The sequence below is a fragment of the Sciurus carolinensis genome, chromosome 8 (assembly GCF_902686445.1).
Source record: "Sciurus carolinensis chromosome 8, mSciCar1.2, whole genome shotgun sequence".
NCBI classification, from domain to species: domain Eukaryota; kingdom Metazoa; phylum Chordata; class Mammalia; order Rodentia; family Sciuridae; genus Sciurus; species Sciurus carolinensis.
Window position 1 is genome coordinate 88,010,189 of NC_062220.1, and position 19,981 is coordinate 88,030,169.

The 19,981-nt window shown below is 43.9% G+C and overlaps 1 protein-coding gene across 1 annotated transcript; it reads right to left on the minus strand.

The window, feature by feature from the left end:
• Positions 1–11,288: 11,288 nt before the first annotated feature.
• Positions 11,289–16,720, minus strand: Tril (TLR4 interactor with leucine rich repeats). The gene has a single exon (XM_047561305.1). It carries the CDS (start codon positions 16,112–16,114, stop codon positions 13,661–13,663), a length of 2,454 nt encoding a protein of 817 aa, XP_047417261.1. The 5' UTR covers positions 16,115–16,720; the 3' UTR covers positions 11,289–13,660.
• Positions 16,721–19,981: the final 3,261 nt, after the last annotated feature.

Here is a 19,981-nt window from a genome sequence, read left to right on the forward strand (position 1 = left end):
ACCATGTTGGAAAAAGCAGGAAAAGAGGAAGGTCCCTCAGCTGAGTGCCCATGTTTCTGAAGGTGTTAGACCAGAGACTTTGGATCATTTTGCATGCAACTGAAATTCACATACCACTGAGAGTTTGCAGAAGCTTTGGTAGCTTATGTCTTTGCAGATTCCTCATTTCAATTCCGGCACTGTCATTGTCCTCAAAAGGATGTCTGCTCTGATGACTGAGGAGGGAGGGACTCCTATGGCTTCATTCCACAGGTTCACTTTTCTATATCCTAATCGTTTGTCAAAAACATCAGTTGTGCTGGGCATGGTGGCATACATCTGTAATCCCAGCAGTTGGGGAGGCTGAAGTAGGAGGATTGCAAGTTCGAGGTCAGCCTCAGCAAGGCCCAAGGAACTCTCTCGAAAATAAGAAGGAAAATAAACACAGAGCTTGGAATGTGTCTCGGTGGTTAAGTACCCCTGTGGTACCAAAAAAGAAAAGAAAACACCTAACCACCTTCTCCTCCATTTCCTTGGGGGTTTCTCCCAACCCTCTTCTATTTAGTTAATAATCAAGAAAATGTTCTGAACAAAATCAACCATCCAAGGAGCGGATGCTGTTATGAATTGAATTGTGCTCCCTCCTCACCCCAAATTCACATGCTGACATTCTAACCTCCCCCCCCCACTACCTCAGAATGTGACTTCAGGTGGAAATGAGGCTGCTGCCAAGGTAATTAGTTAGCATGAGATCAGGCTAGAGTAGGCTGGGTCCCTAATCTAAGAGGGGAAATTTGGGCACAGCCATGCAGACAGGAAGGAAGCCATGTGAAGATGAAGGCAGGGAAGGGTGATGTGTCTGCAAACCTAGGAAGACTGAAGACTGTGATCTGACCCCCGGGAGCAGGTAGGAGGCGAGGAACAGTGCCACAGATGCTCAGAGCCTCAGAGGGGACCGACCCTGAGACACCTCCCCAGACTTCCAGCCTCCACATCTGAGGCAATGAGTAGTTCTGTTGTTTAAGTCAACCAGTTCCTGGTGACTGTGCTCCTATCTAGCGCAAATGGCAACCTCCTCTTCATGGAAATACAGCCTCCCGCGCCCGCTTACTCTTGTCCTGGGACTGCCGAGGACACAGCACTGCCTCCAGGCTGGCTTCCATACAGCTGGGCTCCACTATCACCAAAGCAGCTTGGTGCTGACTGTGACCCAAGTCCCAGCGTTTGGCTGTGAACTCCAGGCCAGAAAGCAGTTGTCACCGTGCTGGGGAGGGGGACCGGGAGGCAGCACCACCATTATCCAAGGTCACATCCCTCACCTCTGGCCTCTCCCATTCAGATGGCAATCAGAGCCTGAGAGATGATAACACAGATTGTCTATTTTTTTTTTTTCAGTCCTACTTGGTTCCCTTATAAGGAAAAACTATGTCCCCTGAAGTCTTACAGACTGGAGTAGCTATCGCGAATCTGAGCTTCCAGATGAGAGCCTCATGCCATTTTCCCTCTACAGCAAAAATAGAAAAAGTTCAAAGAGGAAAGAAAATATAAGAAACCAAACATTCCCGCTGTCCCTTTGGGTCTCTTTCTTGTCTTTTTGTCTCTGTGTCTCTATCTGTCTCTCCCCGCCTCCCCCCGCACACACGCACCACACACCTACACAGACAAATTCTTTCCCCCCAGAGTGAGCTTCCTTTCTTGATGTGCATTCACAAGAATAGAGATATTGGTTTCTGTCCCCTGAGGTAATGATGATAAATATGCCAAGGTCGGCAGCCCCATCAGCCATTGAGACTGCTTACTCTGGCAATTGCAGATAATCAGTTACCTGGTGAGACTAGTTGCCTATACTTCAATTCATGCCTACGGTGTCACTGAAACGTCCCTTATCTCACAAAAACACTTGTCTTTCTGGTGCAGAAAAAAATTCATAAATTATTGCTAGACCTTGCATTTTTTAAAGTCTCAGTCACAATTTTGTGGGGGAAGAAATGACTAAAGAATGAGGAATAGATGGAAATAAAAAGATATTGATGTGTATATAACAGTATCTTATTTCTCGCCCTAGAAAGCAAAAATTCAGACTTCCAAAAGTTCAATAATTTTTTAAAAACTCTACTACCACTTATTGAGAACCTACTATGGGGAATGCACTACGCTAAGTCATGAGAATACTAAAATAAAAAAAGACAATTTCAGATTTATTCTAAGCAATCTAAAATCTACAAGTAGTTTACCCCCAAAATAAATCTGTATTGAATTTTCCAAATGCTTTTAAAGAACTACATTTGCTTTTTTTTTTTTTTTTTGTAGAGGAGGGGTTACTGGGGATTGAACTCAGGGCCACTTGACCACTGAGCCACATCTTCAGCCCTATTTTATATTTTATTTAAAGACAGGGTCCACTGACTTGCTTAGTGCCTCACTTTTGCTGAGGCTGACTTTGAACTTATGATCCTCCTGCCTCAGCCTCCCGAGACTCTGGGATTACAGGTGTGCTTCATCTGGAAAACAAAAACAAAAACAAAAAGGAACTACATTTTCGTATTAAAGATAAAAAAAGCAGAATCATATTGTACCCCTAGTCAAATGCACCACGTTATAGCCTGTGTCAATTTCCAACCATGACTATAAAAGTGTCTATTTGGGTGAAGTTATAGCTATTAGATAGCTTTCCCCATCACACAGATGTGTATCTCTGGACTGAACAGGATCTGGCATGTGTGTCTGTCTTGGTGGGAGAAAGCCAAAGGGCTGCCGGCATCTCTCATCAATAAGCAGGAGACTCCAGGCTCTTACTAGCCAAGCCCTGAGGAGACACAGAGAGGAACTTGAGGGAGAATCCTTGTCCTCAGGCACCTCACGGGCCAGTGGAAAGAACTACCCCTACAGAGTGCGGCGGTGACTCCGTCTAAAGTATTTGTGGCTGAGACAGACATGTCTGTTAAGAACTTAAGGACAAATAATGTAACATTGGATACTGCCCTTTAGGTATTACACAAATTAAGGAAAGTGGGCATAAAATAAAATTGATCTTATAGAAGACACAATTTGGGCCCAGATGTACAGACAGGAAGGATGCCATGTGACCACTCTGTGCTTCTAATCTGAAAAAAATAACAGTTCCTGCCTGAGAAGGCAGATATTACGAGGACTGAATGGATTAGCATAGGAATAGCATTAAAAAGTGCCTGACACAAAATATGATTATGAAAGTCTGTTATATTAAATAAACAAGATACCCTAGGCCCCCCAAACAGTTGTGTTTAATGAATCTTCCATAAGTGAAATAATACATGTGTAAGACCAAGGTAAAAATTTCAAATGTAGCTTCTCCCTTTGGTAGGACACGTCATGTTGTTAATAAAGCCTATCATATAGGCAATATTAAAATGAAGCATTTTCATTTCTCTGTGGCAGAGAACTATCTTTGGTCTAACATTCTGAGATATGGTGACAATTATACAGATTTCCACAGTCTTTGCCAGGAGAGGGACATTTGGGAATCATTCCATGAAGTAAGAATCCTATGGTTTCTAATTGATTGTATCCCTCTTCTCCAACCAATTTTTTTTTTAATTCAATGCATGCAAAGAAAGTCCTTGACTCTTTGAAACAGGCTTCCTTCCTAAGCAAATGCAGTATTTAGAAAGACTTGTCTAAATGAGGATTCAGGATAACATGATTGACAGTATTCTCAAGTTGACACCAAAAGCCTCAACCACAGGGCTTTAGAGGGTGCAGATTCTTCATTTTACTTAAACTTTTTTCAGATATTACCTAAATAAAATCTGATTTAGAGAGAAGTTCATTACAAAAGGAATCTCATATTAATTTTATTTGGAAAGCATCCCCCCAATTTTACTTAATATTGGAGAAAGAGTTAGGTAAAAGAGAAAAATATTCCTGGATTATTAATTTGTATATATGAGCATAAACTATTCCACAAATTTAATTTAAAAAATACCTTTTCATGTGTTCAAACTCTTTAAAAATTCTGTCAAATCCAGAAATCTTCTTTTATACTACAGATAATAAATGTTGAAAATAAACAATTTTAAAAATCAAATTTATGAACATGCTGTTTGACAAGTTAATGATTGCAGGACTTTGAAGTCTGTGGTGTACTGATAGAAACAACAAAACCCAATTAAGAAGCGACTTAATTAATTTAACTCCTCACAGTTATAACCTGAAAGAAGAGGCATATTCATCTCTGGGCATAAAACTGTTTACCTCAGACTTCAGTGTTTTGACATCAAGTCTAGTATTCAACTACAATTTACAAGAGAGACAAAACTAACAAGAAAAAGCCACCCATTACTTAGAGATAAAACAACCAATAAAACTAGACTCAGAGGTGACTTATATATCAAAACTACTAGAAAGGAACTTTAATATAACTAACATTAATATATTAAAAGATCTGGTGGAAAGTTTCACAATGTGCATCAATAGAGAAGGAATTTCAGTAGAGATTGAACTTTTTAAAAAAGGAAAAAAAATGTAAGAGAAAAAGATATTAGGTATGAAGAATTCCTTAAAGGGCTAATTAGCAGACTGGAAGTAGGTGGGGAAAGATCAGCAAACTTAAATATAGGTTAATAGAAATTACCCAGTATGAGATATAATATTTTTAAAGTATAAAAAAGAAATAAGAATATCCAAGAGAAAAAGAATATCTAAGAACTGTGAGGGATAATATCCTATGGCCTAATATATGTAATTAAAATTTCAGATAAAAAAAGAAGAAAGCAGGGCAAAAGAAATACTTCAAGAAGTATTTGTGATGGCTACGAATTTCCTACAATTATTGGAAGATAATCAAACACAGATCCAAGAAGCTCAGAGAGACCTAAGCAACTAGAACAGGTTTTAAACACATGAACCCGTCACAAGCAAATTACTGAAAACCACCTTAAGATCTTGAGCACAGATCAAGTAAAGAGACAGGATGTAGAGAAAAACTAGAAAACAGAGCAGCCTCCTTGTCAGAAGCTAAGTGAGTGAGAAGAAAGAAGGAACCTCCGAGGCACCAAAACAAAAGTGAGCCAATGAAGAATTCTCCACCCAAGAAAACAGGCTTGCTCAGCAAAAGCAAAGCCAAGACAGTTCCCCACAAACAAAAGGTGAGAGACTCCCTGGCTGCAGAACCCCACCAGAGGAACTGCCGGAGGAAGTTCTGCAGGCAGAAGGAATATGATGTCATGGAACCTGGGATTAAAGCACACCAGACAGATCTTTTAATGATAAGAGTTAATTTAAATACTCCCCCCCCCTATTTTTAATAATTTTAAAAAGCTTTTTAAAACCTCTTTCTCAAAAGGCCAGATAATAAATATAATAGGCTGCTGACTCATATGGTCTCTGTCTCAAGTATTCCACTCTGTCATGTGAAAGCATGACCTTAGACCAAACATAAACAAATGAGTATGGCTGTGAGCCAATGAACTTCTGTTTATAGACGCACAGAGCTGGTCTGCAGGGTCAATCCTTACTCTAAATTAAGATTCTCACACTATACAGGAAGGAGTAAAGTATTATATAAAGACGCACTACGATGAGTGTAAGATGCATATTGTAAGTCTTAGAGCAAAAAGCTCCTAGAACTAAGTAAGTTCACAAGATACATAATCAATATATAAAAACCAACGTATTTCCACATGCTAGAAATTGGAAATTGGTACAAATGGAGATCGAAATTCTAAAAAAGAGCACCATTTACAAAAGCATCAAAAACAATGAAATGCAGAAAGAGTTAGCAATGCAGACTGATGATTTGTTGGCTGAAAATCATAAGATATTTATCAGATAAGTTAAACTGAATTAAATAAACAGAGAGAATGCAGCATTCACAGGTCTAGAGTTGGCATCAAGATGTCAGTTCTCCCCTAATTGATCTATAGACTTAATGCCATCTGCTGTGGTCTGAACGTTTGTATTGCCCACAAGTGAACATGGAAATCCTAACCTCCAAGGTGATGGTGTTAGGAGATGGAGCCTTTGAAAGATGATTAGGCAGAGCCCTTAAGGAGTAGGGTGAGTGCCCTCACAAAAGAGGCTCTAGAGAGCTCCTTTGCCCCATCTGTCATGTGAGGTTACAGTGAGAAGATAGAAGTGGCCCTCACCAAATCTTCCAGAACCTTGATCTTTGACCTCCCAGCCTCTGAAACTGTAAGAAATAAATTGCTGTTGTTCATAAGCTAACCTGTTTATAGTATTTTGTTAGAGCAGCCTAAATGTCTAAAATAATAAGCCCACTAGGCATCTTTTGTAGCAATAATAAGCTGATAGTAAATTTATTTATGCACTTACTTTTATTTTATTTTGGTGCTGGGGATTGAACCCAGAGCCTTTTACATGCTAAGCCAATACTGTACCTCTAAAATTTATGTGTGAAGTAAAAAAAAAAATACTAAATAGCAAAAATCAACTTTGATAAAAGAAAACAAATCTGGAGGGATTGTACAAACTTATTCCATTCAAGCAAGACAATTTAATATTGGTATAAGAATAGACATATGAATCCATGGATCAAAATAGTTTCAAGAAATAGACCCAAACTTACCCTCAGTTGGTTGTTTTAAACAAAGTTGCATAGGTTATTAAATAGAGGAAGAATTTTTTTTTTTTTAAGCGAAAGATGTATATCCAAAGGTGGAGAGGACATTAACTTTATTTGGTTCATATTTCAGACCACAGGGTATGGATCCTTTTAAAAAATCAATTTGATATGATCAGAGACCTAAATATAAAGAAAAACACTGCTAGGAAAATGTAAATGTAAGCCACCAATTGAGAGAAAATTTTTCTACATATATTTGACAAAGTAGTTATATCCACACCATGTAGAATATGCTTATACTTCCCTTAGAATTATAAATATTCAATTTAAAAAAAGATTTAGATGGACACTTCTCCAAAGAGATGTGACAAGTAACTGCATGAAAAGATTCTCAACATGATTAATTATTAAAGAAATTCAAATTAATACCAAATGAAATAATACTATATGCCTATTAGAATGTTATTCTCTCTCTCTTCTTTTCTTTTGAAGAGGGAAAACCTAATGCTAGTAAGTGTGTGGGGCACCTGGAAATCTCTTGCATAATTGATGGGAATTCAGAACTGTAAACCAATTTGGAAAACTATTTGGCAGTTTCTTATAAAATTAAATGTAGTCTTTCCAAACTCACTCCTACGTAGTTAATAAAGAGAAATGAAGCACATGTTCACACAAAGGCCTGTACACAAATATTTTAGCTGCTTTGTCCATAGTAGCCTAAAAGTGAAAACAATCCAAATATTCAACAATGGGTAAATGAATAAGCAATAAGTGGTATGCCTATTCAAGAGAAATAGTATGCAGCAATCAAAAGGAATGAACTGCTTCTTGCAACAACATGGTGAGAAAGGACACATGGGCCCTACATTGGTAATATCTGATAAACAGTCCCAAAGAAGGAATTCAAACTACACATGGCAGTCTGAGGGGAGCAACCAGAAGGTATCACACAGACCCAAATCATTCTTTGAAGAAAAAGGAACTCTCCAATCTCAACACATGCATACAACATACAAAGCTCCAATAAACACCAATAGTACACATGACATATGCTTGCAAAATGCACACAAACACACATAAACACCACGGTCCACACATAAACACCACGGTCCACAGAATATCTGCAACCTACACACCAACAGTATGATGGTGAATGATAGGTGTAGCTACCTGTCTAAAGACAAAGATTATTCAAGGGGTAAGAGAAATGGCAATTTGTACCATCTGGGAAAGGAGTAGGGGATCAGGAGTGGGGTTGGGAGGATAAAAAGTACAGTTGATCTTCATTACTTTTTGACTCCATATTTGTGAATTCACCTACTCACACAAAATTTTTCACCCAGAATCAACACTTCACAGACTTCCACAGTCGTTTGCTGACATGCTCAGGGCAGTGCCAAATTTGAGTTGCTTGTGCACACTCTGAGCTAAGGTCCTACAATGTTCTGGCTCCTTCCCTTCTCCCCCTCCCCCTCCCCCTCCCTCCCTTCCCCTTCCCCTTCCCCTCTTTCCTTTCTTTTTTTTTTTGGTAGCAGAGATTGAACCCAAGGGTGCTTGACCACTGAGCCACAGCCCTAGTCTTTTTATTTTTTTATTTTGAGACAAGGTCTCATGAAGTTGCTTAGGGCCTTACTAAATTGCTGAGGCTGGCCTTGAACTTGGGAATCCTCCCGCCTCGGCCTCCCGAGCTGCTGGGATTACAGGCATGCGCCTCTGCGCCTGGCCAATGTTCTGCCTTCTTATGTCAGTTCTCATGATGTTACCAAATGTCCTTTTTGTCATATATTTTACTGAAATGTATCTAGTATTTTTACTGTGAGTTTGTTGTTAAAAGGGGACCCCAGGAATGCTGCTGAAGTAGATAGGCTGCCTGGTGTCCCTAAACACAGAAAGGCTAGTGTGTGTCTCATGGAGAAAATACATTAGACATACTTGTTTTTTGGCCCTGGGGGTCGATCCCAGGAGTGCTTTACCACTGAGCCCTATCCCCAGCCCTTTTTAATTTTTTATTTGGAGACAGGGTCTTGCTAAGTTGCTTAGGACCTCACTAAGTTGCCAAAGCTGGCCTTGAACTTGCAATCATCCTGCCTCAGGCTCCTGAGTTGTTGGGATTACAGGCGTGCACCACAACACATTTTTCAGGCACAGATTACAGTGTTGTTAGGGTGAGTTCAATGAGACAAATCAACAATGTGTGTTAAATATGATGTCTTAAAAACAAAATAAGGTATGGATTGATAGACTACAAAAATATTGTGACTAGAAACTCTCAGGACCTAACCCTGTCATTCCCCCCAGAATAATCTTTTGGTATTTGCTAATCCAGTGTTCATGGGGACTGACCTTGAATAACAAGATTCAACTGAGTTTGAACACGGACTAGAAAGAAACACATCCAGTGCACAATGGTAGTTGGGTTTGAGGAAAGGGTGAGGGGATGGAAACTGGGAGTTTTTGTCAATGGAGACATTTAAGACTGAAAACAAACATCACAAAATGTGAACTGTTACTGAGAGGTGCTAATATGGGTGTTTGTTATTATTGGTAGTTATTTTAATTTCCTAACATAAATATCCTTAGAAGGACACCACCATTGGGAGAGAACGGGATAAGAGGCTAGCAGCCACCATTCAAAGTATGTTTGCACACGCTTCAGTCACATACACGGAGAGCTAAGTGTGAAATCAGCTGCAGGGTAAAGCATTACTTCATCAAAAACAGTAATTTGGAAAGGTGAATAACTGCTACACGGCCACAGCTGGCCTCAATACACAACAGAGCTGCCCTGTCTTAGCAGGAACTATGGCACAGAGCTAGCACTATAAAGCTTTCATCAGTTTGAAAGAAATGTCATGGATTTACATAGTCAAGAGATGCTGTAGTTTGAAATGCTGGTGCATGTTGGTTTATTTCTGTCTAACATCTGATACCATTTCACAGCCAAATTACAAAGCCACGTTTCTATTTCAATTAGAAATCACAACACCTGTAGCTTCAACTCTCTCAATAGATTTAATGGGATAGTTAGGGACTCTGCCCTAAGATAGAGCAACTCGAGGATTGTTTTCCTAATTATTTCAGTAATTAATCTATTTAAGTATAATCTCCAAATATCTCAGGTTCCCCCTGCAAAATGAAAAGAATAGTATTTCAGAACAAGTGGCCTGAAATATCTAGGAATACAGCATTGATGCCAGGAAGGCATCCACTTAAGTGAAATAAGACTAAAAGTGCACCTGGAGATGCTATCGTCTCCAAGTTGATGGGAAGAGGAAGCACTATAGAGGCAAAACTGTGTATCCTTATTTCCCATCTAAAGGACAAATTAACTTACACCAAGAATTTAATAAACACAGACAAATTTGTCAGGTACTAGTATATTCACTATTTTTAAAACACAAGAAAGGATTTCAAGAATTAGCATTCTACACCAAATTGATTTGAGTCTCAGTTAACTAAAACAAGATGGGCGGACAGGGGTTGCTATTATCTCATTTTGTGAATGTTCTGATTGGTTAACACTTAAGGAGAAATGCCTTGTCTCTGAAACTTCCAAAATGGAACTTGTTCCTCTCTGTAGAGGAAAACACAACTACTAATAATGCAATTTATTATCTATTGAACATCCTCTGCATAGCTCATGATGGTGAATGCTTATGTCACCCTGCAGCCAGGATTTTTAGGATGCCATTTAAACTGATGCAGAGAAGCGGAGGCACAAAGAGACTAGGTGAGAACATGTTAACCTTTGATGACTATGTGACTTCATAGTTTCTTTATCATTGTTCTGAATTTCCATAATCCTATACTTCTGAAGAAGGTGAAGATATTGATCCTGGGTTATGGTCTGCAATTTTGAAAAAATTTCTAGCACTTGGAAATGCTTTATTGTCATTTATCTCCAATCCCAGAAGAAAAGGGGAAGTGATTAACTACACATACCGAATAATCCAGTGTCTATTTAATGCTTTCTCAATATATAGGAGCTTGCCATATTGGAGTACTTTGGTATAAGTTAAGTGTGTGGCAAACTAGTAAATGTTTGTTCCCATCACACGTCATCTATTACCTAGTAGCACTGCAAAATCCTCTGCCTTGTGGAAGCAGGAATCCCAGTATCGGAGCTGTGAGAGTCACACCACCTTCCAGACTATTAAGTGACTCAATAATTGAACACTCCTAAACCACACAAAGCTTATTCGTTTTTCTTTAGAACTTTTATCTTTTTATAAACTTTGTAATGGTAAAAATGACCTCCAATTCAAGGTAATTCCTTCTTATTATTGACCATGAGAGTCAAAGGGCTCTCACTATTTCACTATTCCTAAAACAATTCCTAAAGCAATGGCCGCTGAGACCCAATCACCTTGAGTCACTGGTGAGGGTTTTGGTTTGTTTGCTTGGCAGTACTGGGGATTGAACCCTGGGTCTCGTGCATGCCAGGCAAGCACGCTCTAGCACCAGGCTACATCCCCAGTCCTGTCACTGGTCTTTGATGATGTTTTCACACCACAGGTGACTGTCCGCTCTTAGATCTACCTCATTGTTCCTTTAAGTATAAAGTCATACAGCCATTTCTTTAAGATGAAGTTCATACTCTACCATGGAAATGGAAATTAGAAAACCATTAAAAGAGGACAGAAAAACTTCAAGCTTATGTTTTCTTCTCATAGATGAAAACTGCTGTAAAAATGCACATTATTATGAAAGGGTATAAAATATTTGGAAACTCGAACAATAAAACATCTCTGTTAATAAGTAGGTTTATTGACATAACTGAGCATAACAATGTATGACATTTATTCATTTCCCACTGAAAGACTTTCCAGTGAAACTGTTTTAAGTAGAACACAGATCCAGGCATTAGGCATTTCCAGTGATGTTCTGCAGCGGAAAAGGTGGGTGATGGATAGAATCAGAGGTCTTTTCCAGATTTTCAGTGGAACTTAATATCACACTGTTGTGCAAAGAAACAGCTAAGAGATTCAATCACACCATGCAGGAGAAAGCCAGGAATACAAAAGGTGCCAGATAGCCAGCTGGTTGAAAATAAGAGCAAAAATCTCTACCTCCCCTATGTACCAATATGTTCCGAATCTAAAACAAGCCCTGGCAGCAAACAAAGAATGACAGTCTATTTCCTGTGGTTTATTAAGTTTTGGCCCTGCAGATAAGACTGCCAGAAAAGCAGCTGTAGTTTAAGTGGTCTGGACATTTACTCATCTGAACATAAACAAAGATCAGCTCATTTAAATCCCTGGGTCCCTGCTCAGCTGCTGGGACAAGGTCAGGCAAGGCTCATTTTAGGCCAAACATAAAAGGAGTGACCTGGGTTAAAGGACCCCTGGATTGTGATGGATTCCCTGAGTCATCAGGACCCTCAGGGGCTTGAGGCCCTAAACAGAAGATTCACTGTTAGCCTTAGCACCATTATAGTGGCCTCCATGGTACTCCAATGCCAATAAATCCATAAGTATGGTGACTATAACCACAGTGTTCACCCTCTCAGTGACTGCATTTTTAGACCACACACAAAATTATTAATGTAAACCAAACCACTACACTTAAGAGATAAACATGTACTTCATAAATATCAGGGAATGAAAGTATCCCAAATAGCTGGAAACAACTAAACGAATAAAGGAGACTAACCCTAAGTTTAAAATAAAAATATTGAAAAGAAATACCACAACTATTTACTAAAGATAAGATTTAATCACACAGTAAAACACTGGGTAGTAGAGGAATTAATTTGCAAAATATATAATTATTTCACAGTGAGTTTAAGTACTCATAACAACCTTCTAGTTTTAGTAGAAACAGACACCCATTCATATTTTTTTTTCACATTTATCTTCCATACTTTCTTCCTGTCTACTGTTTCATATAAGGAAGGACATTAATGTGGTCAAAGATTGTGCTGTCAATTGACAATCACCTTTTGTTTTGTCTCTGTGGTGCTAGGGCTGGAACCAGGGCTTCACATGTTAGGCAAGTGCTCCACTACTGAGCTACACCCTGGCCCCAAAAATCACCTCTTGCCTGTTAGGAAATTAGTTTTACTGCTTAACTCTGAAACTCAGAAGTAGGCACAGTCAACTGTCACTGATCAAAATGCAATGAGAAGCATATTGCATTTATTCCCATGTAGACACTGTCAGAGATGTGGTAAGCTAGATTGCTTGAGTTCCCTAGGGGGTCATCAGTTACATACATATTACATTCTTTTATCGAATCTGGCATTGAATTTTCCTTTTCCATATATAGGTATAAAAGGATAAAATTAAAACCACAGGAGCAACCCTGACAGAGAAGTCTTGTATGCAGCCTTCTGCTGAGAAAGTATGTAATCTTAGTTACCCTTAGAGTCAGCAAATGTTCTTGTCTGTTCATGTTAAGAGGAAAATAGTTGAACGGCCCAGTTCAACTAAAATAGTCTTTGAGTTTATTGGTCAGTTTGTTAAATGTCAACGCTCTTCACATTGTTGAAAAAAAAATAGTGTCTCATTATTTAAACCTTAGAGTATGCTGAATGTGCCTATCAGCCAACATAAATGAGTTCCTTGGCGAGAGTATTACCACCTGTTTACCCCACCCTTCTTGGCAGAGACCCCCAGACCTGAGGAGTCGGTTGCCAAGCTTCCTTTGTAATGATAATAAGTTCCTTTTTCCTTAAATAGAAACAAAACTCCTCTGTTTGACACTGAATAGACAAAAAAGCATGCCCCTCCCCGCATCTTTCTGGCCATGTTTTTTGGGTCATAAGCACCCTTTTCTAGCCCAAAGGAGACCAGGCTATTGCATAGCATGGCTAAAAGAGCCATCCCCTAGCTATGCCACGGCTTCTGCCTCTTCATCTATCATCCATTTGTCCCCTTCTCTTGGCCTTGACCACCATCTACCATACATTTGCTTCATTAGTTACTACTCAGAAGTGGACGGTAATAACTATATTGGCTCTCTGTCCTCTTAGTCCTCTCTGGCAAATGCACGAAAGGGGAAAAGGAGAAGGTATGATAAAATAGGTCTTCCCCTGAGATGGGCTTAAAAGCCCCACGGAGAGGTGGTTCTTCAAGGCCAATGAGATGGTCTCCCACCACAAGCAGGGTTACCCCGGACCTAGTCAGCAAATCGTTGCAGAAGGTGATCCTCCCGCCTCAGGCTGCCTCCCGCACCACCACCTGTGCTGTCCATGAACCGGTCACAGGGGAACTCAATGAGGTCCGCTTCGCTGAGTGCACACACAGTGGTGCGCGGCCGGTGAGACTGGAATCCCGAGAAGTCCGCTGACACTCCGGTGCCCATGGAGCGCAGGGGTCGTCGGGTGGAGTACATGTGGCGGACATGGACAGGGGCTCCACCCTTCCGCCTGGCCCGAAGTTTCCTCCGCAGCCAGCGCGACGCCCAGACAGCCAGGGCCAAGAACACCAGTATCGCATTGACTGCCAACAGGGCCAAGGTCAGCAGCTGATAGTCGACGCCACTCCGGCTCCTCACCTCCGGTAGGGTGACCAACCCTGCGCAGTGGTCCCGGGGGGCCACGGGGCAAACTCTGCCCCCGAGCACTCCCTCCACGCACACCAGGTAAGGGGTGTCCCCGCGTAGCTCGCGCAGCGTGGCCGAGTCGCTGCGCTCCGGCAAGTAGACGAAACGGTGAAACTTGGGCTGCTGGCCAAAGCGGTCGAAGAGCAGGCGAAAGCGCGCGCCGCCCAGTGGCCGGGGGCTGCGGTGCTCGCGCACAGCCCAACGAACCGAGGCGCTGTCGGCGCCTACTGCCTCCACCGTCAGGTTGCACAGAAAGAACTTGTTAAAGTCACACGGGTCGGACACCAGGGGCGGCAAGCCGACCCCGCCGCCGTCGGACTGGGGGGCGCGTTCCTGCTGCTCTGCCGCCAGGCGTTGCTTCGCCGCGCGCTTCCAGGGGTCGCCGGCGGCCGGTGGCGCAGAGGAGGGCAGGGTGGGTATAGGCTCCAAGTGGATGGGCTCGGCCAGGGTCGGATGTCCCAGATCGGGCTTCTCCTGAAGGTCCAGAGGCTGTAGAGCGGGATCCACAGCAGCAGCGGCAGAAGGGCCCTGGTGCTGGAGGCCCGGACCCCGTCGGCTCAACCTGGGAGCGCTGCGGTTACCTATGAGCTCCCTGGCGGCCACATCCCAGGCCATCCCAGCTAGAAATCTACCCCGCTGCTGGGGCTGGGGCTGGGGCTGGGGCTGCGACTGCGGCTGCTCCTGCTCCTCCAGGAGACCTTCTACAGGAGAAGTCATCTTCTCCCCTGCGACTGTGGGATGGGTCAGCTGCCTACTATTGGCTGTCGGGAAAGCAGACGGATTCTCGCAGGACCCGTTCAGCAGCTGCTGATCATCCAGGTAATCCAGGTACTTGCCCCGAAGGGCAGGGGGATAGCGACACTGCACAAAAACTGTTAGGAGCCGGCCCTGTGCGTGCCAGTCGCCCATCCAGCGCTTAAGGCCCCACAGCCGGCAATCGCAGGTCCAGCCGTTGCCGTCTAGATCCAACCTGTAGAGGGCCGGGCTGGCAGCGAAGATGTCCCCTGATAGGGCACTGAGCGCGTTGTCGCGCAGGCTGAGCTCGCGCAGTCGGCCCAGGTGGCTGAAGGTGGCGGGATGCAGGGCAGACAACTCGTTGCTGCTGAGGTCCAGAGCCTCCAGACTGTGCAAAGGTTCCAGCAGCGCCAAGGGAAGCTGGCTCAGCCGATTACCCTCTAGGCGCAGCTCGCGCAGGGCCTCCAACCCCCAAAAGGCCTCTGGTGCCAGGTGCGTAAGTTGGTTGCCCCTGAGCGAGAGCAGGCCCAGGCGCGGCAGGTGCTGGAAGACTCGCGGGCCGAGGTGTTGCAGGCTGTTGGCTGAGAGGATGAGAGTGGAGAGGGAGCGCAGCGGTGCGAAGGTAGCCGCGTGGCGCAAGGAGGGCTGCAGTTCGTTGGTAGAAAGGTTGAGGAAGCGCAGCTTGCCCAGCTGGGAGAAGGCATTCTTGCCCAGAAAGCGGATCCGGTTGGACTCCAGATGCAGGTAGAGCAGGTTTCCCAAGGGGGCGAAGACTGCGTCCGGTAGCGCCCCCAGGGCATTCCCGTCCAGCCGCAGCTTGACCAGACTCTCCAGGCCGTCGAAAGAGCCGCGGCTTAGGCGGCTGATCTCGTTCCCGTTGGCGTAAAGGATACGCAGTTTGCGCAGCGGGGCCAGCGTGCCCGGGGTGAGAGCCTGCAGAAGGTTATTCCCCAGGTAGAGCTCTTCCAGCCGTGAGAGCTTCTCGAAGGTCTTGGGGTGCAGAGAGCGGATCTGGTTGTACTGCAAATCCAGCCTTCTGAGCTGCCCCAGGCGGTGAAAGTCGAAGGCGGTGATATTAGTTATAAAGTTGCCGCCAAGGCTGTAAGTGAGCACGTCCTGGGGGCTAGGCAGCGAGCTAGTCTTGGGCACCGCGCGGAGCCCCCTGTTGGTGCATAAGAGGTGCTGGGGGTGCTGGCAGTCGCAGCGCTCGGGGCACACCGGCTCAGCCCGAGGCGGGAGCGCAAGGCAACCGCACACAAGGAACAGGAAGCGCACGGCGCGGACAGCCTCCATCGCCGCCCGCCCTGCGTGCTGCGGCCGGCTTGTCCTCTTGGCCCGCCGGCTGTATGTCTCCTCTGCATTCCCCTTGGCCTGGCCAGAGTCGCTTAATGGCCTCTTTCGGACTTCTCTGCCCCTCCTCCGCCCTTTGTCCGGTGGCTGGCCCGGGTTTCTGCAGGCGGGCTTCGCCGGGCCAAGTCAGGCGGTGCAGGGTGCTCCCTGAGCTACAGATGCTACTTGTTGCATTTCTGCAAAAAAACTCTTTCTCCGGGTGCGCGTCGGGGGGTAGAGGGGAGGGAGCAAGACCTGGTGCTTTTTGTTTGCAGCCGAGTCGGGAGAGCTGGATTCCCTGGCGCGGATTCTCCCCGCCGAGCGGATTCCCCGGCTGCAGGCGGGAGACCTTCCAAGAGCTCCTCGGGGCGCGGCTTGGCTGCTGAGCCCCGGCGGCTCGGCCCCCGCAGCCGGCGCCTCCTTGCTCTTGTCCAGGATTCTGAACGCGGGCCCGGTGCAACAGCCCGGGGGGCGCGCGGGCTGCGTCCGGAAGGGACCCAAGTCGACGAGAAGCTAGCAAACCCGGCGGAAATTCGTTCTTCCCACACTCTGCCCCCCGGGGACGCAGGCGGAGAAAGAGGAGACGGCGGAGGGAGGACAGACCTCGGCAGGGGGAGGAGGAAACGCTAAGTGACTCCGCGTCTGGTCAACCCAAGCCCGGGACGCCAAGTGAGAAAAGTAGGGATTAAAAACAGCTGTACGGGTCGGCCACGCAGGGCTGGGGGCGGGGGTGGATTACCGGGCGAGCAAACGGGATTTGCAGACAGAGATCTTTTTATTTTAGGCGAGTACACCAGCCTCTTTGGAACAGTAGGAACGTGCCTTGCTTTACCGTTTTTACTCACTTATTCTTTAGGTGCCACCCTGCGGGAAGTTTGGGCAGCACTGGAGTTCACCAGCACTGGACAGGAAGTTTGAGGGAACAAAGTTACCTGCAGAAGGTTATCGATTGACTGCAGTCAATCCGATCCAGAGAGGCTAATTCAATCCGATCAGACCATTGCGTATTTGGGACTCTGATTGTCTTTGCACTAGTAACAGAACAGAGGCACCATCCCCTTGTAGATATCTGAACTTAATATTTGCCTGATCCTGCTGTAGGGAAGGTCATGAAGAAAGCTCAGAACTGGTTCTGCCACCATGAAAGTGTTAGATTTTGATGATTCAGTTCCATTAATTCTCCTGTCTCAGAGCCCTTGGGGTAGGTAGGCTCTGCACGTGTGCATATGGATAATAACAGCGGCCCTTGGTAACTGCTACCTGCAGGGCCCTCCCTGCTTTATGCCCAGGCTTGCAATGATCTTCAGAGTTTTTAGGCCTGTAAGTGCTCAGGCTGGGTTTAGCTGGGGGAAGTATTACCTTTTATAAGCAATAGAGATTGGAGCATTTTATTAATCGCTCTTTTGGGGATTAATTACCATTTATCTATGCAGACCATCTTATTTAAGAAAAAAAAAAACAAAAAAAAAACCGGTTCCCTCTCTGCCTGCACCCAAGGTGTCCAGAAAAATACAGTTTTCACTCCATAACAATGTGGAAAATTAAAGGAGTGAAACACATCCTCACCTCCAGAGACTGACAATCTAGTAGGAAAGGCAATGGATTGAAAGGTCAAATGAAAATGTAAGGTGATGATATGATAAAACTGCAAAGATTTGAATAATTTTTAATCATTTCAGTACTTCACTGCCACAAATGAGCAATTAATACAGGGACATGATAGAAGCAAGTTCAGATATTAGAAAAAGTGAAGGTCACTGGTAGGGCAGTCAGCAAAGAATTCATGGGTGAACAGGGACCTTGGCTTTGGGAGGAGATGGATATTGGAGAAATCAAGGTAAGCAGATAGTGAAAAGTCCTTTCTGGTCACAGTGAGTGGACTAGGTTTGCTTATGATTTGCTGTGAATTTCATTCAAATGAAGGGTGAACTTGGGGAACCAAGTGTCTATTTTACCAAGGTTAAATATGAAGCTAACCAAGTAGTTTGGTAGTTTGGTTTTTAGTTCTTATTTTGAGAACCTTTAGTTCTTGATGACTCTGAAAGTGCAAGTACCCTAAGAGGGGAAGAGAGCCCAAACTTGTACCATACAGCACAGGTTCCCAGCTCTTTGATCTGGGCCAAAGAAGACATTGGGAGGATCTTCAGTGCCTGCCTGCAATAGAGACCATCTGAATTTCTCAAAGGAACCTATGCTTGAAGGCTGCCGACTCCCAGCTTGAATCACTGGGAGTTCCTGGGATGGAGTTCACATGGCATGAGCTTCAAAGCAGGTGAGCTCCTGCCACCCACCGCCTCTGAGCACACCAAGAGCCATTTGAGTAGGAAACAGATTGGATGCTCCATGAAGCCTGGTATAGAAGAGGGAGAAGCAGAAATCAGGTCCCACCTCTTTGCATAAGCTGCTTTGTTCTCTTTACCCTTTGCGAAATACTCAAGAGTATAAGAGGATAGCCGACAGGGCCCTCAGAAGGTCTCTGGAGTTTAGATTCATCACTCATTTGCTTATAGACATCTCTATGTAAGATTTACAAAATTATCAGACCTCTGCAAAATGCATATTTTTTTTTTACTGTTTTGCCTTTCTTTGGTATTATTGCTAAGTGTTTAATATTTCTATTAGTAATCCTATATTGCTAGAGAAATAACATTATACTTGGTTTCATGTCAAAAGACAATTGCTTTGGGGCTGAGGTATATCACTTGCCTAGCATGTGTGAGGCACTGGGTTCAATTCTCAGCACCACATATAAGTAAAATAAAGGCCCATTAACAACTAAAAAAAAATATGTATATTTTTAAAAAGACAATTGTTTGCCAGGTATAGTGCTGCAGGCCTGTAATCCCAGCATCTTGGGAAACTGGGGCAGGAGGATCACAAGTTCAAAGTCAGCCTCAGCAACTGTCTCAAAAAATAAAAACACAAAAAGAACTGGGGATGTGGCTCAGTGGTTTAGTGCCCCTGGGTTCACTCTCTAATACCAAAAGACAATTACTTTTCCATTGCATCCCATTTCTTGAAGCAACTCATCAACTGTAAGTAGTTAGCACTATTTACAACAGATTCATGTGCAGTATTGTAAATGAGTGTGAATAGTTTCTGATAGGTGTTTCTAGCCCCATCCATCTAATTTCAGTTACAGTAAGATTTTTAAATCTACCAATGAAATGATAATACCCACATGCATACAAATTCTCTCTGAAAAAGTGTAACCAGCATCTTTTAAGCAACCCTCACCCCCTTTTGAAGGTGTGTCACTTGTGGCTGAATTTTCCAAACGAATGGTGTTTAAATACTTGGAAATTCATGTGATGTTCGTATGTGTCCCCAAGGTCTCCATTTCTATAATGCTACATGTTCCAATGTTTTATTTTCAAACCACTCTCTTTCAGGACTTACAGTGGTATTTTGCTTGAATTCAATGGTAACTTAAAGCCCCTGGTAGTGAAGAGCCATGACAGCAACCCTATTAGTATATTTGCTTGGGATCTTTATTGGTGTTGGTGAGTAAACAAGAAGCATTTGGTGAGAACTTACCATGTGACAAATCCTAGGATGAGGGTGGGGATGAGTTTCTGGCAAGACACAGAGCTAGACCTTAAGGCAGCAGGCAGCAGCTTTATGGGGAGGCTGTTGATCAAGGAGCTGTGATGGTACCAGGTGATAAATGCTGAGGGATGCAGCTCTGGGAGCCCCAACGAGGGCTCAGAAGGACTTCCAAGCAGGGGAAGTCTGTACTGAGCTTGAGAGTTGAGTCGTATTCCCCAGATGAGGTGAGTGGACACTCAAGGAGGGATCCGAAGAAACACTGCAAAGGGGAATCTAGGACTC